The 24,834-nt window shown below is 36.5% G+C and overlaps 1 protein-coding gene across 1 annotated transcript in view; it reads left to right on the top strand.

Moving 5' to 3' along the window:
• The window catches only part of tlcd3a (TLC domain containing 3A), a 40,084-nt gene extending 18,366 nt beyond the window's left edge, over positions 1-21,718 (top strand). The window contains exons 2-5 of the mRNA XM_059549976.1: positions 7,747-7,833; positions 15,627-15,846; positions 17,689-17,784; positions 19,007-21,718. Coding sequence (XP_059405959.1) covers positions 7,747-7,833; positions 15,627-15,846; positions 17,689-17,784; positions 19,007-19,327 — 724 coding nt within the window. The 3' untranslated portion in view covers positions 19,328-21,718. The remainder of the gene's footprint in view (positions 1-7,746; positions 7,834-15,626; positions 15,847-17,688; positions 17,785-19,006) is intronic.
• Positions 21,719-24,834: the final 3,116 nt, after the last annotated feature.

Raw genomic sequence — 24,834 nt, 5'->3', positions numbered from 1 at the left:
CTCTCCTCCTCACATGCTGAATGAAGTCTGTAATGCGACTAGGGCTGCACGATATTGGGAAAAAATGACATTGCGATATTTTATTTTTCTGCGATATATATTGCGATATTTTTTCTTACAAACAAAAATGGGGTGAGCACACTTACATTCTCATTTTAAATGATTTAAACATCGACACCACCATATGCGCGAGGGAGAGAGAGCAAGACAGCGCTCGTGTTGTTTGAAAACGGCTCGCTCTCTCTCTGTCTCTCTCTCTCTCTCTCTCTCTCTCTCTCAATTCAATTCATATTGCTTTATTGGCATGACATACAAAGGTACATATTGCCAAAGCATTGTACATAGCAGAATAGAAACAAACAAAACAAAAATATATAATTCATAAGAAAAAAAAATTACATGCAAAATAAATCCATATACATTTCTATAAACATTGATGGTACTTCTAATGTACTCTCTGTTTGTCTCTCTCGCGCGCGCTCTCTCTCTCTGTCTCTCGTGCGCGCGCTCTCTCTCTCTCTGTCTCTCTCATGCGCGCTCTCTCTCTCTCTCTGTCTCTCTCGCGCTCTCGCTCTCTCTGTCTCTCTCGCGCGCGCACTCTCTGTCTCTCTCGCACTCTCTCCCTCTCGCTCTCTCTGTCTCTCTCGCGCGCGCTCTCTCTCCCTGTCCCTCGCGCGCGCTCTCTCTCTCTCTGTCCCTTTCGTGCGCTCTCTCTCGCGCTCTCTCTCTCTCGTGCGCGCGCGCGCTCTCTGTCTCTCTCGCGCTCCCTCTTTCTCTGCCCTGTTAAACTTGCATGTGGTTTTCAGTCCGGTCAATTATAAACTTTCACTCTATGATGGTTAAGCTGTGCAATTAATCCACGAATCACATTCGTCAAGGGCAGGGGAGTAGCTGGCCCGTACAGTTAATGAATAACGGATTAACTACGACAGCCTACATCACACATCCTACGATGTGACTATCGTGGATTCGTACATCGCGATATCGATGCTTAAACGACACATCGTGCAGCCCTAGATGCGACATATATTTTTTTCAGCTGTAATTGCCATAGCAACATTTCTCATTTTTTTTTGCGATTTCTGTAAGTTACATGTCACAGTTTTAAGTCTGGATGTCCTGTAAAGAGCACAGAGCTTTTCAGAGATACCAAATGATTGGAGTTTTGACTATAACCACGCCCTCTCCTAGGTCTTTAAAAATGACTTACATTAATTTATTGATCAAATTTAACACCCTTATGGAAATATGATAATATTGTTTAATGATCATTTAAATATGACCCATTTAAAAATTGTTTAAATCAAACTGCATAAATCAACATCTCAGGAAATTGTTATGGGGTTTCAAGTCAAAATATGACATTTTGTTACAAAACAGGAGATCGATTTCATACATGTCAACTGCAGAGGGACACCAGTCCTTAAAGCATGTCTATTAGGCGTTTTGGGATGAATGGGGAAATATATTATATATCAATATTCCTATGAAATTTCATAGGCCTACTATTATGAAAATCTTGCCAATTATTACTCCCATTATTTAACTGATTATTTTTTTCATTCTATGTTGCCCTAAAAATACATTAATATGCAAATTAGATACAGTTTATAGATACATTGTATACCAGTGGTCGGCAACAGGCGGCCCATGGGGCAAAACTGGCCCTGCGGCAATAATATCTGGCCCGTGCCCACAGCCAGATTATTTTGATAGTTGCTGGTTCTGAAATAGATCTGTCATGACAGCAACAGTTACTCACAATTGTAATTTGTGAGCGGAGCTGAGGGTTTAAAAGTCAGAGTGTCGTGGTTTTCACTCGATCCAAGAGCACTCCATCACTGCTCCATCACAAGTATTATTCATGCCAACAGCCCATAATTCAACTACATATTTAGCAAGAATTCACGTTAAAGTTATTTAGCTAGCGATTTAGATAGAGAAGGATCACTCAAATCAGAAAGTGTGTGAAAGCTATGATGACGGCAATTGACATGAGCAGGAAGTTATAGTTCTCAAGGAATTTGTTCCTTCTAGATACTGAATATTTTCAGCTGAAAGCATGATTTGAACAAGTACTACAAGACTTATTCACATGCAATCGCTTTCAATAATGCATTTAAACAAATGTAATGTAAATGTAAAGTGCTACTTCATCTGTATCCAATTTGAATGAGCAGAAATCTGTAATAAATGCATTGATGCGTAGGTAAAATAACTGACGAAAACATACTGTTATTTTCATCACAAACAAAAGTTGCACTGCAAAAAGCTGCAGTTATACCTTTTAATGCAGACAACCATGTTATTAGCTTGTCATGTGGTAGGATAAAACGTTTACACACAAGTGTTCCAATAAGCCACTTTGAAACTCTCCTGTTATTTTATTTTTTTAATATGCGTAATGACCGGAACTGTGATATTTCAAACAAACTGAAATACTTTAGACCCAGGGCGATGTTTCTGACATAAGTGAGTGTGGAGTGGAGCAGGATGCGGGATTTTTCCGCCCCGCTCCACTTACTGCGACGTGCACACCTTCCCAAACAGACGAGGCTTTTATACTTGTCACGTTTGACGTTGTACTATTATTTGAAACGAAAGGGGGAGACGAGGAGTAATTGTCCTCTAAAACCATTGGGAATCACCAGTGAGAAGTCATTTTGGCGGTACAAGCCCTCTCACATGATGAGCGAGTTGATGAATTAGTAATTTCTTTATGTACAAACTGATTGATATAATTTAAGCTTTTGAGTTTATTTAGCAACAAACACAAGACAACTTGACAACACACAAGACAAACTGCTTCTGTCTTACACAAATGCTGGCACAGATGTGTCTGTTTGGCTAGAATCGCCCAGAACTCGTGCACCTTCAGAAGCGGAGCTGCACAGAAAGTTACAAAATATGCCGTGCACACCGCCACGCGAAATGATGTCGCACGCACTCAAAGTGAACTTCCGCCAACTACCTGATATGATGACGTCATATTTGTAGTGCGCACCCAAGCGAACTTGTGACACGTGGAGTATAAAGTCTGATTTATACTTCTGCATTGGACCTATGCCGTAGCCTACTCATAGACGCACTCCCTTATGCTGTAGCCTGATGTGCACCTCTCCAAAAATCTAACAGCATGTCAATTCTACACGGACAGCAAGTGCTGTGATTGGTCTGCTAGAATCCCATATGTACTTTTTTGTGTGTGTTTATGTGCACATTAATTTATTTTAATGTTGAGTAACTTGGAGTACTGAGTAAACCACTGAGTAAATCAGTTTGCTTTAAAATGACTTGTGTTGTAAGTTATGCTAATTTAGACCTTGATCGCAAGAAGCAGAATTAAGTATATGTTGACTACTTTTTTATATATGTATGATGTTTGGACACATGTATGTCATGCCAGCCACCCACCCCTAAAGCTACATAAAAGAAGAATATAAAAGAAGAATTTTCTTCTCCCTTTTTGCTTTCTTTCTGAGCTCAGTTTAAGAGAAAAAGGGGAGAGAGAGAGGGGGATACAAAGAGTGGATTGTGTGAAATGGGTCTTGTGACAGTATTCAGGCAGCAAGGCTCCAAGGATGGAGGGATGTGGGGAGCAGAGCACTGTGCGTGCGTGTTTGTTAAGGGAAGTGCTTATCTAGTGGCCAACTCAGGCGTAAGCTGTCAGGCCGAGGTCACGTGACCACCGTTGTCATGACGAGCAAGCGTCACCCCGTGTACAATGCTCAGCCGTGCAGTTCATCAGACAGAGGCTTAGACTGAGCTCTACACTACGCTACACTTACACTTTCTTTCTTTCATTCTGCTTTTACAGCCCTAATATTGTGCTTTATAACGACTGCAGGACACTTCAAAAAATGTTTGGAATCACATTTTTGTCAACATCATGGTACTATTTAAAAACCCATCAAAATTAGACTGTTAAAAAACTTTTTTCAAAGTTGTAAATAGAACAAAGTTTCCAGGTTTTCTATTTCCAAATTTTACATTTAACTTAATGTATTACTTGCTGTTTCTTTGTAATTATTTGTGAAATTTACAAAAAATTTCTGAGTGAAATCTTTTTCACCGCCAAATATTTTTTCAGTGTAGTTCATATATAAATGCTTAGTCGACAAATAACTTTTTAAAAGTAATTTATTACTTTTTTAAAATAAACATCAAGGTGTTATATTATATTACAATATATAAGAATGTTGATAAAACATGCAAATTATATGGCGTATTAATAAATCAGTTTAATCATAATTACATAACATGTAACTTAGTAAGATAAGCCCACAAATGAACATAATTAAAATACTTTACATTATTGTGAAAGTGGCTTTAAAGGTTAGATTTTTGTTATATAGTGTTTATTTCCGTTTGTAATCTGCAAATGATATATTTAAGCCACACAAGATTTTTGTAAAATGGAAGAAAACAAGTTTTATTCAAAATGAGACAGAAAAATCTTTTGGAGTTTTGCTTCTCAGACAGGTAGTTTTCTTTTTTAGATTATTTAAACAGGACAGATACAAAAACAAGGAACTGGTGAAGAGTAGAAAACCATATAGGACTGTAGTATTTGTTCACTCAGCTTATTAATTCCCGTTCACAAGTGTACTATATAAGCATCTTCAGAGTATAGAGCAAAGAGAAAATACTAACACACCATCAGTCAGCATGGAAAAAGATATCATGTGACCTCTGACTATTATTAATGAATCAAGCTCAAATATTTGCTATATATTAATGGTTAATGTCTGTTCATTAGTATGAACTACATTAATGAATGGTGACCATTTGGTAAACAAATGTCTTGTAGTGATAGTGACCTGTAAGTGTAACCCTTCTATGGTTCCTGGGCCATTTTTGTTTTCTGTCATCTGTTTTGTTTTTTATTTTATTTATTTGTATTTTCTTTTAGGTTGTATTGTGTGTGTGAAAAAAAAATGATCAAAGTTCAGCAGTAACACACGCAAGGAGTATGATGTTATCAGTTTAGGGTTTGATTGTGGTGGATGTCTTTCAGGCTTGGCTGATTCTAACATTTAACCTCGTGAACACGGTAGGCACGGATGTCAGGTCACAAATGTAACCCTTTCTCTGATGAACAGAGAATCTCCGATCAATGAAAATCCATATAGACCTTTGAAATGAAGACTTGAGTCAGAATGTTCTGTCCACGCATCATAATTAAAGTACAGTGGCTGTCAGTCTTCAGAATGATAGCAAGTGGTCCATATGATTTGTGCGAAGTGTGAAGAACACATTGAAATTTAGGATGCTTTCACACCTGGCCCATTGTTTCGGAACCTGGTGTGTTTCCCCCCTTAGCTCGGTTTGTTTGGGCATATGTGAACACGGCAATCACGCTCAGATCCGCGCCAAAACATGCCAACAACTCTGGAGCGGTTCGGTTGTAGTGAGAAAGCAATCCGATCTAACGGACCAACAAACCAGGCTATATCACAATGTATTAATGGGTAATTACGTAAGTTCCGTGAAAAGCATTAGATTTGTTGTTTGGCTAATTCCTCAAAATAAACCTTTGAATGTCTGTGGGTGAGCACGTCTCCGCCATTCAAAATCAAATCACACTTTTTCATTTTATAATGCCATCTTATTGCACTTGTTCCTAATAGGTGCATTTTAAAATATAAGTCTCTGGTGTCCCCAGAATGTGTCTGTAAAGTTTCAGCTCAAAATACTCCACAGATCATTTATTATATAATTTTGAAAATGCCTATTTTGAGTGGAAGCAGAAACACACTGTTTTTCATGCCGGTCTCCTTAAATGCAAACAAGCTGCTGCTCCCTGCCCCCTTTTCCAGAATAGAGCTGTGCCATTACAGCTGGGACCATCTAAAAACATCTGTTTTCTTTCTGATTATCATGTTTATGGTGCTGAAATCATGCGTTTTAAACCATATTAGTTTAAACTTCTGAAATATGGTTTTCTGAGTGCACACGTACAGAAAGCGGCTGACACTGCATGTGAGTACTAAACAAAGTTCTCATTCACACACAAGTTTATGTTAAAACACACAAGTTACAAAAACAGTCAGTTATGTTTGTTAAGGTAAACAGCTGGGAAATAAATTGCATGTTTATTTTAGATCTGTGTGGCAGCAGCAATATACAGTAAATAAATCAATAAATCCACTTCTTGTCTCCTCTGAAGCTGGGACTCTAAATAGTGTTCTGTGCTCATCTGTGCAGCCAAAAACAAAACATTTAGCATGTTTTGCTCAAACTTTCACCATGGCATTAGAGCTCGTACACTGTTGTCCCTTGTTAAATCAAATGATGGTGGTGGGCACCGTGGGTGGAAACTTACAGATCAAGGGGCGGTAATATTATAATTATATTTTTTTCAGATTCTTGCAGAAAAGGGCTTACCAAAACAAAGTTACTGGGTTAATCTTTTTAACATTTCCTTGGTTGGTATATGCACCGGGGACCTGATAATAGCACTTAAAACCTGGAAAAGTCATTTCATGATATCTCCCCTTTAAGTTACAGTTGAAGTCAAAGGTTTACATACACCTTGCAGAATTTCCAAAATGTTAACTATTTATAGATGTTATTGTTTATTTAGTTATGACCTGAAAAAGATATTTCACATAAAAGATGTTTACATATATTCCACTAGAGAAAATAAGTTGAATTTATAAAAATGACCCTGTTCGATTGTTTTACGTACACTTGATTCTTAATACTGTAATCCACAGCTGTGTTTTTTTGTTTTGTTTAGTGACAGTTGTTCATGAGTCTCTTGTTTGTCCTGAACAGTTAAAGTGCCTGCTGTTCTTCAGAAAAATCCTTCAGGTCCCAAAAATTCTTTGGTTTTTCAGCTGTTTTGTGTATTTGAACTCTTTCCAACAATGACTATGATTTTGAGATCCATCTTTTCACACTGAGTACAACTTAGGGACTATTAGGGACTATACTATTAAGGCTCAAATGCTCCCTGATGCTCCAGAATCAAAAACAATGCATTAAGAGCCGGGGGTGAAAACTTTTTGAATTTGAAGATCAGGGTAATTTGAACTTTTGTCTTCTGGTAAACATTTAAGTAGCTTCTGAAGGGAAGTACTAAATAAAATTAGAGAAGATATTAAGGCAAAATAAGATAAGTGAACACATCTTCGTTCTTTTCAAAAGTTTTCACCTTCATGCAGAAACAAAGTTTTTCACCTCTTCATGCATTGTTTTTCCTTCTGGAGCATCAGTGAGCATTTGAACCTTGTGTAATAGTTGCATACGAGTCCCTCAGTCAGTATTAGGAATCAAGTGTATGTAAACTTTTGAACAGGGTAATTTTTATCAATTCAACTATTATTTTCTCTTGTAGAATATATGTAAACCTCTATGTTAAATATCTTATTCAGGTCAGTACTAAATAAACAATATTGTTGCATTTAGTACGATCCCTCTTAATTTGGTAAAATAATTAACATTTTGCAGATTCTGCAAGGTGTATGTGAAATTTTGACCTCAACTGTATACACTGATATTGTTGAACCTCCCCCCCCTTCTTGATGTGGCATTTAGTTACAGTTTGTCCAATTGTTCAAATGATGAATTGATTGTGAAGTTGTGAAGATTGATTTTTTTTTTTTAATGGTAAATGTTCTTTTTTAACATTACATGAAAATAAATGATCTCTCATGTTGATTATAGTTTCTAGGGTGAAAATATCTAAAATAATAAGGTAGGCGGTAACCTGCGTGAATTTGTCTGCTCTTTCTCTTGAAGGCTGGTGTCATCCATTCACGCTGTTATGGCCACCACAGCTGGCATCATCGTGGTGTCCTCGTGCAAAGGCAATGTGATTATGGACCGGTAAGTATGCCAACCCTTGACACACCTTTCACAGTGCCCCAATGAGAAGCTTTTCTGCAGCAAAGGATCATATTCTGCATCTTTGCAAAAAACATAAAACTGGTCCAGATCCATCACTGCCTGGAAACTGACTTGCCTACATAGAGTTCCAGTCATGCTAAAAATCACAGTATTGTGATGAGAAAACGCATGTAGATATGCACATATATATATGATTGTGTTTATAATAGTAATAAGGTGCATGTTAAACATTAGTATTTATTTCAGCAACCAATTACAATTAAATTCTACAATAATGTTTAAAAGTTTAGAGTCTGTAAGATTAATTAATAGTTTTCTGCAGCAAGGATGTATTAAGGATGTATCAAAAGTGACAGTAAAGTTTTATAATGCTACAAAAGTTATACTAATAAATACTTTCTATTCATCAAAGAATCCTGAAGAAATGTGTCATGGTTTCCACATAAATGTTAGGCAGCACAACTGGTTTCAAGTCTGATGACAAAAAGAAGATTAATCACGATTAATCATTGCTCAGAACTAATATGTGTATATATATATTAAAATACAATCTTAAATGATTGATATTTTCCTATATAAATGTTTTCACTGTATCAAATAAATGGAGCCTTGTTGAACTTAAGGGACTTCTCTCTCTCTCTCGCCCTCTCATAAAAAAATCTCACCAATACCAAATATTTATTGTACATTATGTTCTCATAAATTATGAAAATGCAGCATACGTTACAAAATAAGAATTCTGCTTGCTCTGAAGCATCATTACAGTATGTCAACAATTTGATCTTCAAAATGGTGCAATGCCACTTTAAGAAGGAGGTCATTTAGAGCTTACCTGCCCATGTCTTTCTTCATCTCAGTGGCCAATCACAACACACTCAGGGGTAACCGTGCATACCTCTGTTTCTATGCCACATCTGCTGACCCCTTTGGCTCCGCCCCTACCCCAAGGACACAGAGAGGAGGAGATTAGGTACACAGAGTCCCAGGGCAACAGCTGTTATCTTCCTCTCTCTGCCCTTCCCTGGTACTAGCGTGACACCTGCAATTTCAGCCTCTGCCACCTGTTCATGTAGGGTGGGTGAAATGTGTGCGTGTGTTTGTGGCATAACGGGGTAATCCACAGAAGGCACTTGCCAGGCAGGCCTAGAGAAAACTCCCAACCTCCCTGTTAATCCCCCAGAGGCTTAATACTTGGCTTGAGCACATGCGCAGCCGTGATCCTGAGTGACAAGGAGCATCCAATGACACTGTGAGTGTTAAAGGAATAGTTCACTCAAAAATTACAGTTATGTCATCATTTACTCGCCCACATATTTCACAGGATGCCCTAGCTGCATAATCAGTATTTTAATGTTTCTGTTCCTGCATTCCTCTGATAATATTACCGTTCCGAAACCAGTTTGGGTGGAAGAAATACTGGTCAATAACATAATTTTTTTTAAACCATTTTCTTTGCATATAATTTGCCTAATAATAAAGGAAAAAAGAGAGATCAGGGCTGAGTTTCCCAAAAGCTTCGTTAGCCTAAGAAGTTCGTAAAAGTGATCGTACGACTGCTCTTAATATTACGGTTTGTTTCCTAAAAGCATCTACGGGTGCTCTGGAGTAATCCTTAAACCCTAAGTGCATCGTAAGAAGACAGATTTATGCAGTCACCTGCAGGACTATCGACAAATTACACCTTTACCTTTATTCAAGTGCAATGTGATTATAATATAAGGATTTGATTGTGTTTTATTGTACACTTTATGACTCGCTTTCTTTATTTTATATTAATTTATAAATGAAATAATTAAAAAGGGCAGAAAAAAATAAATACTCATCTAAATTAAATGACTGAAAAAAAATGAATAAAAGTAATGTTGGAACTGACTGTCTCTCTCTCTCTCTCTCTCTCTCTCTATACTATATATAAAGTATATATTATTATGTAAAGTATAATATTATACACTATAATATTATATAATGTATTGTATTATAGTTATTATATCCAAGTTGTCTGTCTGGAACTAGAGCTGAAACAACGAATCGATTTAATCGATTAAAATCGATTATTAAAATAGTTGTCAACTAATTTAGTCATCGATTCGTTGCTAAATAATTTATTTGCCGTAAGCGGCTTATTTCGTGCATATTTCAGATCTGCGGTGACCAAAGTGTGGCAGTAATGAGCCACCGGAGGATTTACTCAGCCAGTACAACAGGAGAAGTAGCGAATAGCCAATAGCTGGCCTCGTTTTATGTCACGTGCTTCCCGAACGGCGTCTCTGCAGCATTCAGCAGGATGTGGGAGTACTTTATTTTGAGCCTTCAAAAAAGAAGATTAACCTGTAAACTCTGCACTACTGAACTGTTTAAGGGACCGTTCACATATCGCGTCTTTTGCGCGCTCATGTTCGTTATTTCCAATGTAGGCGCTCATAATGGAAGCGACGCGGTCGCGACGCACCCGTTTTTCCAGGCGCGTGCACACCGCATCGAGTTAAAAACATTTCAACTTTTCAGAATGCAGCAAGCGCACCGCGGGTCATGTGACAAGAACTAAATAATCAGCTTCATCCTTTCCCGTAACAACGTTAAAAGCTCAGCCAAGATGAAGGAACAGCTGATTATAGCTGTATATGGATTCCCATTTTGAAATAAATTTAGTAGCAGAGCTACTGCAAGCGATTTTTTGAGCTGCAAATCCATTTATCCTTTGCTGAAATTTCCGCGTCTTCAAGGAGAGAGCACGTCATGGTTGCTTAGCAAAGGCAGGCGCCTCAGGGGCGCTTCTGCACGAGCGCTTTAGAAAGGAGGAGAAAGCGGTGCGCACTGTCTATGGGTGCGCCTAGCGTTTTAGGCGCGATATGTGAACGGCCCCTAAGCCTTTTATTTGTGCAGATTCTCCAGTACAATGTTGTTTGCAAATGTTTAGTTGTAAAAGCTGATAACATTGCTTTTTAACAGTTAACATTTAAAGCTTTACAAACATGTTCTGTGATCAGTTTGTCGTTTACCAGTTCATAATTCAGTCGTGCAGCCTAATTATGACTGAATGAGAGAGGTAAATGTTTAAAGATATTTGAAATGCACTTTTTTTTTCTAAGTATTCACTGCTCTTTTTCACACAGCAGGTTTTTTGTGTGTCCGTTTTTTCTGGACAACCTTCTGATGGATTTTACTTTAAATTGTGAGTTCCATTCAGGTTTCATGCCATTGGCACTTTATTCGAAGGATTGTTTACAATTTCACAGCATAAGCTATAAAGCTGTTTCCCAGTAAATAATAAAATACAACGCACTGCAATCTTATTCTGTTTTATCCTTATTCTTCGTGAAAATATGTTCTGAAAGATTCCTTAATAAGCTTCGTTCGGGATGTTAAACTACTTTAGGAGCTCTAAGGACTGCCATGGTGAAAACATTATTTGAAATCTCCTTGTGAAATTTGCTAGAGTATGGGTCAGTGTTTTGATTGCAGAAGAGTTTGACAAGGGATCACTAACACATAATAAAACAACTCCAGGTATATTTGTGATGAGGATATGACAATGCAAAATTATTAAAATCTCTTAAAAATCTATGCTGAATGATAAAGACCCTTTATTAATAATTTACTTTGGGGGGAAAAATGGAAAAAACTAAAATATAAGTACATAAATCGATTAATCGTAAAAATAATCGACAGATTAATCGATTATCAAAACAATCGTTAGTTGCAGCCCTATCTGGAACGCAGCATTAGGTTAACATCAATAAACGATTGTGTACTACAATTAAGAGCCATTCTATAAGGTGAAATTTCAGCACTTGACAAGTGGATAGCGACTCCTAAGTAGCACTTAAAGCACAGATACGTGTGTTTGCTTTACATTTTACATTTACGTTTTCACATTTTCACTAAAGAAAAAATCTAACAAAAAAATCTGTCAACACTGTAAAGACATTAAAGTATTTTTAAGATATTTAATAAAGTTTGCTGCATTGTAAAAACAACAACAACAACAACAAAAAACAAGTATAAGATTGCGTTTTGAGAGTGTGAAAAAACAAAACAAACAAAAAAACAAGTCTCACGTTGCATTTTATTAGCCCTATTACTTTCGGAAATAATGTAGGCTAAAATGTTAACAAACGTTCTAAAAACAGTTATTAGTTTCTCTCCAAAACAAATCATCTAAAGTTTAGGCTATAAAAACGAATCCAAAAACAAATTAATTTAAGGTGAAGCTGATGCCTACCTCTCTCATTCGGCACCAATTCAAATGTTTCCATATTCCCAACATATCTGGATGCTCAAATATGATTTATTATGTAGTGTTTCTACTTTCATTGACATAAAACATCATCCTTCAAATCGGCTTTATCAGCACAGTGAGGCTGAATGCACCAAATTTTGTACAACGGAGCAGTGTAACTTTTTATTTGTTTCTTTAACTGTATTTTATTTTGATAATGAACAGGCTTCAATATAGCAAAATGTTGTGTCGGCGCGATGGTCATACCAAAGCTGGTTGGTTATACAGAAGCAAGACATTATTCAAAACTATCAAGCTTTTACAAAATAATTCAAATTGTAAAGCTTTTGCAAAATAAAGAAAACTAGGGGCCCACTCTCTGCTGTTTCGTTTTCCTTTCTGAAAACTTTGGAACATGTCACAATGAACCGTAATTAAGCAAATTTTTTCTTTCGTTTTATTTAATCTGTCAATATTATTTAAGCGAAATATATTTAGTGTATATGCCTCTATTCTTTTTTTGTAATCCTATAATTTTCCTGTTTTCGCCATTCACAGAAGCGCTGCAGATGCGTGTGATCTGTTGAAATCATCTCACACTATCCTCAGATAAACTCTATGGGCGGTTTATTGCCATTGCGACTTGACTATGATGAATTCACAGCTGAGTGGACATTTCACTCGTTGGCTTTAGCGTCACATTTGCATATACAGTAATACTGGAATTTGTGATTGTTTGACAACAAATTTCAAATATTAAATGGAATGATAAAATACCGTTATTAACCGGTTAATGGCCATTTCAAATTTTCGATTGTGTTCTAAAATTTGATTTAGTTTCTGTTTCTGGTTCTGTTCCTGCCAAAATTTCATTTGTGTTCTTTTAGAGCTTAGATCGGGCCCAACAAATCAACCCGGCCCGGCCCGACACGTTTTTTACCGCAGATGCTGCTGTGCTGTAGATCATTTAGGCTACGGGGGAGCTGCGCAGTTTATATATATATATATATATATATATATATATATATATATATATATATATATATATATATATATATATATATATATATATGCGTGCCGCATTTAATGCACGAGACAAAGCCAACACATATGTTGTCACTCCCCACGACTAGTTTAAAATGTTTCCATACCTCCGATTTTCCTCCAAACTTGCTCAAAGTTAATTCTCCTGTTTTATTTTTTTCTTTGCTTCTTCAAGCTCCATGTTGCACTTATTCTACTGAATAGTACAGCACGCACAGCAGGTGTGATGCGTCACGCATGCGAGACTGCGAGTGGACGAGATGCTGCGCATGACACGTGACGTGCTTTATCAAGGGCCCGACCCGGCCCGAGGACGGTGGCGGGAAATATCGGCCCGGCTCGGGCAGAGAATCTAAGCTCTATGTTCTTTGAACCGGTTTAGAGCCCTGTTTTCATAAGTGTCTTATGTTCATCAAGGCTGATGAAAAATACAGTAAAAATAGAAATATTTACATTTACATGTATGCATCATTGTGTGTGTCCCTTGGAAATTGAACCCACAACCTTTTGTCCTGTTAACCCAATGCTCTACCACTAAGCCACATGAACTTATTACATATTACATATGAACATTTGAGTTATTACAAGTTAAAATTATGTTTTTTATTTTAATATCTTTTCAAATGTAATTTATTCTTTCTTTAACTGATTTTTCAGCAGTCATTACTTCAGTCTTCGGTGTCACACGATCCTTCAGAAATCATTCTGATATGCTGATTTGGACACATCTTATTATCAATGTTTAAAATAGTTGTGCAGGTTAATGTTTTAGTAGAAACCATGATACATTTTTTTCAGGATTTTATTTCATGAATTTGATGAAGTTCAAATCAGCTGCATATATTTGAAATATAAATCTTTTTTTTTTTACTGTCATTTTTGTTCATTGTAATGCATCCTTGTTTAATAAAAGTATTAATTTATTTAAAAAACACAAACAAAATAAAACAAACACAACTGTACTAACCCTAAACTTTTGAACAGTAGCATACATGGAAGGGACATGGGATTAGGATGTAGTGGTGTCAGGCAGAAAGGAAAAGAATACAAAAAATCACCATAAAAATATAATTTAACTAAATTGTATAATTGTATAATTTAAGTCTTCTGAAGCTTTAATGAATACTGTTAATTGACAAGTGTGTATGCTCACTGATAATATTTGCGCATGACCAGTGCTTCATGTACTTATGTTTTATGTTGTCCATACGTGAAACTTACATTTAGCATATAATTGATGTATATCCTGTGTGTGGTGTGTATTAATAGTATACACCCAATAAAATACACGTCTGTTAAAGTTTGTCTACTGCAGTCCACACCTGGAAGACTCTTCTAGGTCAAAATCTATTATAGTTTATTTATGTTGCAGTTATATTTTAATAAAGGACTTTTAAAGTAATGTCAAGCCCCACAAGAGTACTTTAGAACTCTTGTTTTTCAATGGTGTGCTTTACCAAGCTATTAGTTTTTTTGTGCAAATTAAAGAAGGGACCTGAATCATATAAAAGGACCATAATAAACCATATAGAAACACGCTTACAGGTACAACCACTCAGAATATGTCTGCAAACCACAAAGCAATATGCAACAATATGGCAGCAAATTTTGCTGGAAAAATAGTTGGCATACTGTTCAAAAGTTTGGGTTCAGTAAGATTTTTAAAATGTATGTTTTAAGAAGTTTCTTATGTTAACCAAGGCTGCCTTTATTTGATAAGAAATACAGTTAAAAACAGAATATTATGAAATATTATTTCAATTTAAAATAAAGTCTTCTATTTTAATGTTTTAAAAGTATTTTTTCCTGTGATGGTAAAGCTGAATTTTTTTGCATCATTACTCCAGTCTTCAATGTCACATGATTGGAAATCATTCTGATATGTGACCCTGGAGCACAAAACTAGTCATAAGTAGCACAGATGTATTTGTAGCAATAGCCACTGGTCAAACTTGCCAATTTTTCTTATATGCAAAAAAATATTAGCATATTATGTAAAGATCATGTTCCATGACAATATTTAGTAAATTTCCTACCATAAATATATCAATACAAAATTTTTTATAAGTAATATGAATCACTAAGAACTATTTTATGGAGATTTTCTTTAAAGGTGATTTTCTCAGTATTTAGATATTTTTTGCACCCTTAGATTCCAGATTTTCTAATAGTTGTATTTCAGACAAATATCATCCTATCTTAACAAACAATACATCAATGGAAAGCCTATTTTCAATTTTTGGGGGCATTTTTGTTAAAGCAAAATTTTAAGCTGCACAAGTGATGAATAGAAAGTCCAAAACAGCCTTTTTTTTTGCAATATAAATATTTTGTAGCACTGTAAGTCTTTTATGTAACTGTTGGACAATTTAATCCATACTAGCTGAATAAAAGAGACAAAAAAAAAAGTTTGAACTGCTACCTTCTAGAATGTTATAGTTTTTTACAAGATAAAAAAAATCACTCCACACATGATTTGTTCACCTGTTCTGTTCGTCTTCTGTTCCAGACACTGGCTGGCCACCTATTTTGTCATTTGGTATGGCGTTCCCTACATGTCATATGACATCTTCGCCATGTACCTCAGCCATTACTATCGCTTCCGGGTCAAAGGTCACAAGGACTATAAAAGCCACTCTCTACGAACCGTCAACTCATTTGTGAGGAAAGAGTTCCTGCTGGTCCTCCATCACATTGCACTACTCACCATCCTACTGCCTGTGACTCTGGTGAGAGAGAGAATAATAGAGAGGACAGATATATAGGATGAGTGATATGACAGCCAATAATATGATGGGAGAGAGTAATGGGCATTCTCAAATAAACATCTCCAACTATAGCCAGGACCAAATGGTAGGGAATGTAAATATGGGGGATGCAGTGCTTTTGTGTCCGTTAAGTACCTGGTGCGTGAGAAACAATTACCTTAATAGCAGCTGTTTCACTGCCAGAGTACATGCAGTGGAACACACACACACACACACACACACACACACTAATGGAAACCTGCTCTTTTGTTTGGTGTCTCTGGGCTGTCAGTGGTTGCAAGAGATCACGTTACCTACACTTCCATTATTCACACACAGCTGCTACTCGGATACCATCTCTCTCTCTCTCTCTCTCTCTCACACACACACACACACACACACACACACACACTATGCTTTGTGCTCCCGTTCCACAAAATAACCCATAAAACATAAAGTCACAAACACAGACAAACACATTTTGACGTGTGTGGTAATAACACAAGGAAAGACGAAGCCCCAGACCACCACAACAAAACATCTGGCTGTCCCACGACTTATACAAGATATGTAACATTTCACACTTTTTTGAAATGCACATTAGTTAATACATTACCTTACAGTAACATTTTGTAGGGTATTTTGCATGGAAAAGAGGATATATATATTGACAAATAAAGTATAGATAAATATTATAGAAGCTATAGACTCCCCCCAAACAGTGTGGTTTAGATTACACCGCAGGTGAGCTGGAAGGAATTACACACCTTCGATCCACCATATTCACCGCTGTGTATCATATCACACATATGTGGATCATTCACTAAACTAGTCATAGAGTCATTCCTGCACATCTTCTGGGTCTGTAAGAACACCATTCTGTACATCTTGTCTAGTGTGATTTTTGTTTGCTCATGAGAGTCTGTTTCACTTGTTTGACTTTTAGTTTAGTATTGCCTGTAATTTATAACTTTACTGTAGCCTGATTTGAACTGTTTAACTGTTTGAGTTCAACCTGAGATGTTCAGAAGAGCACTGACAAGGATGTATAGTGCCGGGTTTGTCACTAGCGCTGTAATTACTTTCATTGACGATGGATTTAGATTACAATTCTTTAATATAAAGTGTAATGATTTATGATGAAATCTAAAATATGACGATAATTAAGATATTTTTATTGGCTTTTTAAAAAAAAAAATATATATTTCTAGAATTAGATTGAGTATCTGTTAATATATACGTGTACTGTGTAGATGTTTGTTTGTTTTTTTACTGAAAATATTACTTTTATTTTGGGAAAAAAAGGCAGTATACTATGGTTCAAAAGTTTGGGGTCAGTAAATTTTTTTTTTTTATTATTAATCCTCAAAGAATATTCCTCAATAATTTATAATAGTAATCATAATAATTATGGAGCATCAAATCAATATATTTGAATAATTTCTGAAGGATTTTGTTACACTGAAGACTGAAATAATGACGCTGAAAATTCAGCTTTGCATCTCAGGAATAAATGATATTTCGAAATATATTAAATTAGAAAACAGTTATTTTGAATTGTAATGATATTTTATACTAATACAATTTGTATTGTATTTTTGATCAAATAAATGGAGCTTTGGTGAGCATAAGATACTTTTTTTTTACGACCCAGTTTTGAACTGTTGTATACATTTGGGTTTTATTGTTGTAATACTCAGTTATTAAATTCCATAATCGGTTTATTCCATAGACTGATGGATTGCATATTTACATCCTTGTTCACACCGGTGGAATGTGTGTCTGTGTGCTGACTGTGTTTCTTGCTCTCTCTGTGGACATCAGTTCTTCAGGAAGGACCAGGGTGATTACTTCATTGGCTGTCTCTTCCTCACAGAGCTCAGTACTCCTTTTGTTTCACTGGGCAAAATCCTCATTCAGGTAACTTAAGAGTGTGTGTTTTACTCAGCAGTCCTTCACAGAGGAGCTGCCAGTCAACAGCTTTTGTGTTTTCTTTAGTCAAGATAAATGTGTTAAATGCAAAGATGTTTAGTACTCTTGTCAGAGTACCAGAGTAGTGTTCCTGCTTTGAAGTCAAAATCTATCATTATTCCTTGCTTATGTTTCTGCTGTTTTCCCACCAAATATGGTCACATCTTGAATGACAATCCTTTTTTGAATTGACTTTTTTTTTAATTTATTTTTCTTTTATGTATAGCACCCTGGGACATTGGAAAATTTAAATGTAACTTTTTTTTCAGGACTTTTTAATGTACAGCATTTTTTAATAGAAAACTTTTGTAAGATGGTAATTTATTTACTGTCACTCACTGAAGAAAATGACCCCGATGGCAGTGTATGTCCCTGCCACACTTATTTTCCATTCTCTGTACTTTTCCAAATAACTATTTTTGTGCCGATTCTTGTTTTCTGCTTATTGGGAGTGATTAAGTGAAATTGCTTTCAGACATGTATTTCTTATATTCTTACACATGCCTCCTTTTGGTAGTCATGGGTATGGCATATTAAAGCAGTCCCAGCATCTGTAGTTGTAGGGACAAAATATCATAAGTCTGGTCCACTTTGTAGTTTTTTTTTCTGACAATGAACAGCTAAGCAGAATGAAACTGACATGTGAAGGGATCAATCACAGTTTTAATCACAATTTTATTTGTTGAGAAATGCTTTAAGGGCCTTGAAACCAAAATTCTATCAACATTTACTCATCCTTTGTTGTTCCAAACCTGTATGTTTTGGGTGATCCTTGAAACAAAAATCTAAATATTTTTTAATGAAACCTGAGAGGTTTCTGTCCCTCCATTGAAAGTCCAGGTAACCAAAATTTAAAAGATCTAAATAGATTACAAAGGCATCGTAAAATGATTCCATTTGTTTTGAGTGGTTTAACCCGTCTTGTGAAGAGAGATGATTGCTTTATATGATGAACAGATTTAATTTAGTCTTTTATTCACATTTAAACATTGATCAGTGCACACACATTCACAGAGGACATTTGCATATGCAATGCATGAGAACCAATGAGTTGTAAAGTTTGCATGTTTATTTGGGGGGAAACTATCTCTTTAAAATGACCCGTTTTGCCCCCATTTTCTAATCTTATTTTCTTCCTCTCATTCTTCTGTGTTGACTGTCTCTTCTGTAGCTGGGGATGCAGGACTGCTGGCTGCACAAGGTTAATGGTGGCATGGTGCTGCTGAGTTTCTTCATGTGCCGCATCGCACTCTTCCCCTACATGTATTGGGCCTACGGCTCCCACTACGGCATCCCGCTCTACAGCGTTCCCTTCCATCTCCCGCTCTCCGCCAGCCTGGGCAACCTCTGCATCCTGGCACCACAGGTCTACTGGTTTGTCCTCCTCTGCCGTAAAGGCTTCCGACTCTACAAGCGGCAACGGGATGCGCAAAACCAGGCCTCTCCGCTGTCCTCTCCCGAGCCGGTCTCAGATATCTCCAAGGCTGATTAGTGAAGGTCTGACCTTATCTAGACCAAACAATCAACAGACATCACAGCTGAGGGCTACGGCACTGCATCTGCTACTGTTACAATACAATCAAGATTTCATATTAGAAATACCCTTATTACTCCTCTTCTCTTAACTCCATCCCATGTGCACACTCACAATCACCCACTCGCCCGTTAAAATGGCACTTCACTGGATTTACTGCAGTGACTTCTAAGGAGTATCTTCTAGGTCAGTTATTGAGGGCCGTAACCTTCTTTTCCTTCTCTGATTGGAGGATCTGTTACAGTTTGGACTGGTGTCTTTGAATGTCATTCAATTATTTGTTACTTTTTTTATCTGTTATTTTTGGTTTCGTTTTTTTCCCATGTGAAATGCTGACTTACAAAAATGCACTGGTTTAAACTATGGTATTTATTATGCGAGTGGCACGGCCGTCATGATAAATTCATTGAATTAAACCCACAGCATTTCAGATCACATCCCACTTGGCTCCAAGTTCCCATCACGTGGTAAGCATTTCCATGGCTGCAGTGCTGCTGTTCTTGTTTACAGCTCATTAGAGTTCTGTGAATGTGTTTGCACACACACTGCCCTGCTGTGACTGTTTACACTTCTCTACCACACACCATCCTTTATGCTCTGGAGGCTGCTAATGAATTCTGCTTCACTTCTTTGGGCCTTTTGAGCATCTGAAGTCCTCCCATCCACATGGGGGCAGTAGAGAGTCGGTCCTTATGTTTACATGACATAAACTGGACTGGAGTCTATAGGGGGATGAGGTCTTTGCAGGGTACAAAGAGCAAGCACATAACGCTTGGCATATCTTTTAGGCCACATAATGCCTGAGGGCATCTCCAGGCAGTAGTCAAAGCAATAACATGGGGATTCAAGGCAAGGGATTGTGGGTAGTATGAGAGCCCATGTGAACACATGGGTAAATATAGAAAAGCTGCATGACAGCGTACTCTGAAAGCATGTATAAATGATGTAATAATAACATATCAGGCAATTTTACATCTGAGATTTTCATGTGTAGAAAAGCCATCAGAAGTCTTTAAAATTCGTAATTTCTGTAGTCAGTATCATTTCTGTTGCTCTTCGGCTGAATATTTTTTGGCTAGACACCACTTTTTATGATTGCTGTCTACTGAATAATTTCTAGAAAACTGTATCCAGAAAAGTCACTTTGAAAGATTTGGGAACCCTGCTAATTGTGTTTTTGAGTGTGAAGGGTGAAATGCTCTAGATATGGGGCTTACATTTTTATCTTCATATTAACTGAGCCTACAGTTTGAGTTGTAAATAAATTCAGTTTAATTCTACATTGATGAACATTGCAGTATCAAAGGGTGATTTGCTGTTGCCTAGGGTCATTTTAGAGATAATCTGTTGCTTATAAGAGCTTGTGTAAGTGTAGGTTTAGCAAGGAACTCAGAAGCCTTTGTTTAAGGGCTTTTAACACAACCTGCAGCATCTTTCATAATAGATTTAGTGAATGCTGGATGCCGTATGAATGCATCTGTATGATGTATGAGTTTGTTTTTTAGCAGTGACTTCTAGATTCCATTAAATGCTTTCAGAAGGGCAGAACTGTGTGATTAAAATGTTGCCCAGTACATACCCATGCACTCTTATTTAGTGTTTCCAAGACAAACTGGACCTATAGGTTGCCTTTAGCCAAGTGTGTGTGTGAGAGAGAGAGAGACAGACAGAGAGAAGACTTGTATAAGAGTGTGTATAAGCTCCCAGCTCACTCTAGGAGGTTGAACGGGGTCTTTGCTGGACTGAAAGAGAGAGGATGTGTTTTGCTTTCCCTTTCTATAGCTTTAGTACTTTTCAAAACTAAATATGCAGTCTTTCAAGCTGCTGCTTCTTGTCTATGGCAACTCTATGCTTTCCTTAGTTTTGCTGATGCATTTGGCTGAGTTGGCCAAAATAATCATGATGCATGTTTTTTTTTATTTTTTTTTTGTCTATTGTGTTGATGCGTTTGTTTACTGATGTCTGTTACAGTACATTTTTCCATAACCAACATTCTTTTCTTTTGTTTCTCTCATTTTTCACTCTTATGATTTAGAGGTTAGGTTGCTTATCATGAGGCATATCCATAATCTAATAAATACACTGTATGGCCAAAAGCATGTAGACACCCAAAAGCATCTAAAATCAAATATATGGGCATTATCAAGGGGTTTCTCATTCTTTTGCCACTATAACATCTACATTTTTCCCACTGTCGCACAAAGTTGGATTCTGTTAAATGTGACTTGAATTAAGGGTCCTAGCATTAATATTATAAATTCACAAACTTTTGGCCATGTAGTGTAAATGTATGAACGGGTTTATATCCAGAAATATCATAAATCAATACATTTCGGCTTATTTATGCCATGCTTGAACTTGTAGTATAGCCTATGATGCTGATAATCATATTTTTTGGATAAAAATTATAAAAAGTCTAGTGTCTTCAAAAGCCTCCTCTCTCAGCTCAGGGTTTGATAAAGATGTTATCATTTATCAATAATTATTTAGAGGTGAAAGATGAGACTCAGATTTTCAAAACAGACAACATTTTGAATTGAAAATACCAACAACATCTTTAGGTTTGGTAGACCGAAGATACTTTTAGGCACTTTTTACAGACAAGTAACATCCACAGAGGTTTAGATCTCCACTGGACTGACTGCTTATGGCTCAGGCAGCAAAAAGTGTAGCTCCCCCGGTGACAGGCATGAGGCAAGAGGTCTTGGTTAAAATACAGGGCTTTAAGGTTGGTCAACCCGTGAGAACTGGTTTGAAGAAAGAAAAAATAATTAACAAAATAATGCTATATGCATGTCTCAACATATTGTGTTATAATCCAGCCATTTACAGCTAGACACTTTATATGTTATACATCAGAAAAAATGGCACATGAAAACATATGTCAACACAAACACCCTTATGGTAAAATTAACAGTTAACAAACCCCATTGCTGCTTATCACAAAGAGGTGCTAAACATCCTTTCAGATCTCCCGTGTCATCTTCTGTCTATTTTCTTGTAAATGTATGCACTTAACCTTAACTTAATCCACCTTGTGGATTGTTCAAATTCACTACCCTTTCGAGTTGTTCGGGATGAAAACATCCACTCAATTAAACTGCTGTAAAAATGTATCAGATTCATATTTTTTTTTCAATTTTTTTTTGCATAAATCTGTTAATCAACCTCAGTCCTGATCAAAACTACCAAATGTTTTTAAAAAATCCAAGATTTTAACTCTTTAATTGCCAAGTTCATAAATGATGTCACTGATTTGGGGGAAAAAAACACACAAAATGACTTTTTTTCAATATAAAAGTAATTGTGGCTGGATTTTTTAAAAACTTTTTATAACAGTCTTGGGCATGTCAAAGATTAGTAGCAACATTGGCTTTGATGCATTTTTAGTTTTTGTGCAACATTAGATTTAATTTTTTTCTCCCTAATTTGTTGTTGGTGGCTGTTTTTGCCCCATTGACTTCCAGTATAACGACATTTCTTGATTGTTTGTGGTTTTCCCTTTTGGGAAGAGGTAAAATTTGTTAATTTTACAGTTGATCACTAGGTGGGACCATTAACCCTTTAGATAGGCCTGTGCAAAAAAAGGCTTAGTTTCTGGCTTGTATATGGAGTTATATGGAGTATAACAGCAAATGATAGTGTTTGTGTGTGTGTGAGATTCTTGATTGTTGGTGGTTTTCCCTGTTGGGAAGAGGTAACATTTGTTATTTTTACAGTTGATCACCAGGTGGGACCATTAACCATTTAGATAGGCCTGTGCAAAAAAAGCTTAGTTTCTGACTTGTATATGAAGCTATATGGAGAATAATAGCATATTATATTGAGTGTGTGTGTGTGTGAGAAAGAGAGAGAGAGAGTGTGTGTGAGAGAGACCTTTGCGCACTTACCTTAATGTATTTCAGAAAATCTCAATGTACACCTCAGCTCTTAGAACTACATGGAGTAAACAAAAGTGTATTTATGAAAGCGTGTATTTATGCACCTGCTGCCTTTTAATGGTGGTGAAAGTATTCGGTTGTTAAGTGATGACGTAAGAAGCGCTGTTTCCGGGTCCAGGCCTCAACTCGCTTCACCTGAGAATATGACTTCAGCAGCCGTTTATGAGCACTGTTTATTCATATTGATAATTTAAGTTGAACGCTTTCAAACTTACGATATACACTACAGTCTCCGTGCTCACAGCGTCCCAAACACAAATAATTTTTATATATTTGTTTTATATTTATATTTTCATTGTCTGGCTATCTGGTACTTCGGTATGGAGTTAAAGGTTAATATTATAACTTTTTCGCTAGTATTCTATCACATTGTGAGTTTATATTAGCACCTTTTGTTGTTTTTTCGTGGTAACTGATAGAGCGTTTGGACACGGAAGCGCTGCTACGTGACGTCAGACTTAACAAGCGAATAGACTAAACAAAAGCAAAGTACGTGGATTTAAACACTTGCATGCCATCGTGCTGGATATTTAATGGTGAGAAGAGCAGCAAGCAACACGAGAAAGGGCTTGACTTGTACCAAAGTTTTAGAAATGATTATGTAGCGTGACCCCTCCAGCGAGCTGCAGCTTATTTGAAGTTGGTATTGCATTTTGGTTCATAATACATTATGTTCATAAATTTGATGCGAAGTAGATTTTTTTTTACAGGATTTTACGGTTTTAAACTGGCTTTACCATCAAGAAAAGAGGAGCATTTCATATATAGGCCATCTGTACTTTTCACCATCAAAGGAAGCAGGTGCATAAACACACTTCTTTTTTTATTGTTTACTCCATGTAGTTCTGAGAGCATAAGGTGCATATTTTGATTTTTTCAGATACTGTACATCAAGGTAAGTGCACAAAGGTCTCTCTCACACCCTCTCTTTCTCTTTCTCTCTCTCTCTCTATCACACACACACACACACTATAATTTGCTATTATACTCCATATAACTCCATACAAGCCAGAAACTTAGCCTTTTTTTGCTAAAGGGTAAATAAATGGTCTCACCTAGTGATCAACTGTAAAAAATAACAAATGTTACCTCTTCCCAAAAGGGAAAACCACCAACAATCAAGAATCTCACATACACACAAACACTATAATTTGCTGTTATACTCCATATAACTCCATATACAAGCCAGAAACCAAGCCTTTTTTTGCACAGGCCTATTTAAAGGGTTAATGGTCCCACCTAGTGATCAACTGTAAAAATACATTTTTTTTACCTCTTCCCAAAAGTGAAAACCACAAACAATCAAGAATGCATGATTATATGGTGTCATGGCTTTGCAATCAAAAAATGTCGTTATAATGGAAGTCAATGGGGCAAAAACAGCCACCAACAACAAATTAGGGAGAAAAAATGTAAATCTAATGCTGCACAAAAACTAACAATGCATCAAAGCCAATCTTGTTACTAATCTTTGACATGCCCAAGACTGTGATAAAAGGTAAAAAAAAATCCAATCCACAATCA

The sequence above is a fragment of the Carassius carassius genome, chromosome 5 (genome assembly GCF_963082965.1).
Source record: "Carassius carassius chromosome 5, fCarCar2.1, whole genome shotgun sequence".
NCBI classification, from domain to species: domain Eukaryota; kingdom Metazoa; phylum Chordata; class Actinopteri; order Cypriniformes; family Cyprinidae; genus Carassius; species Carassius carassius.
Note: the sequence above shows the minus strand (reverse complement) of the source record. Positions and strands in the feature narration are given on the sequence as shown.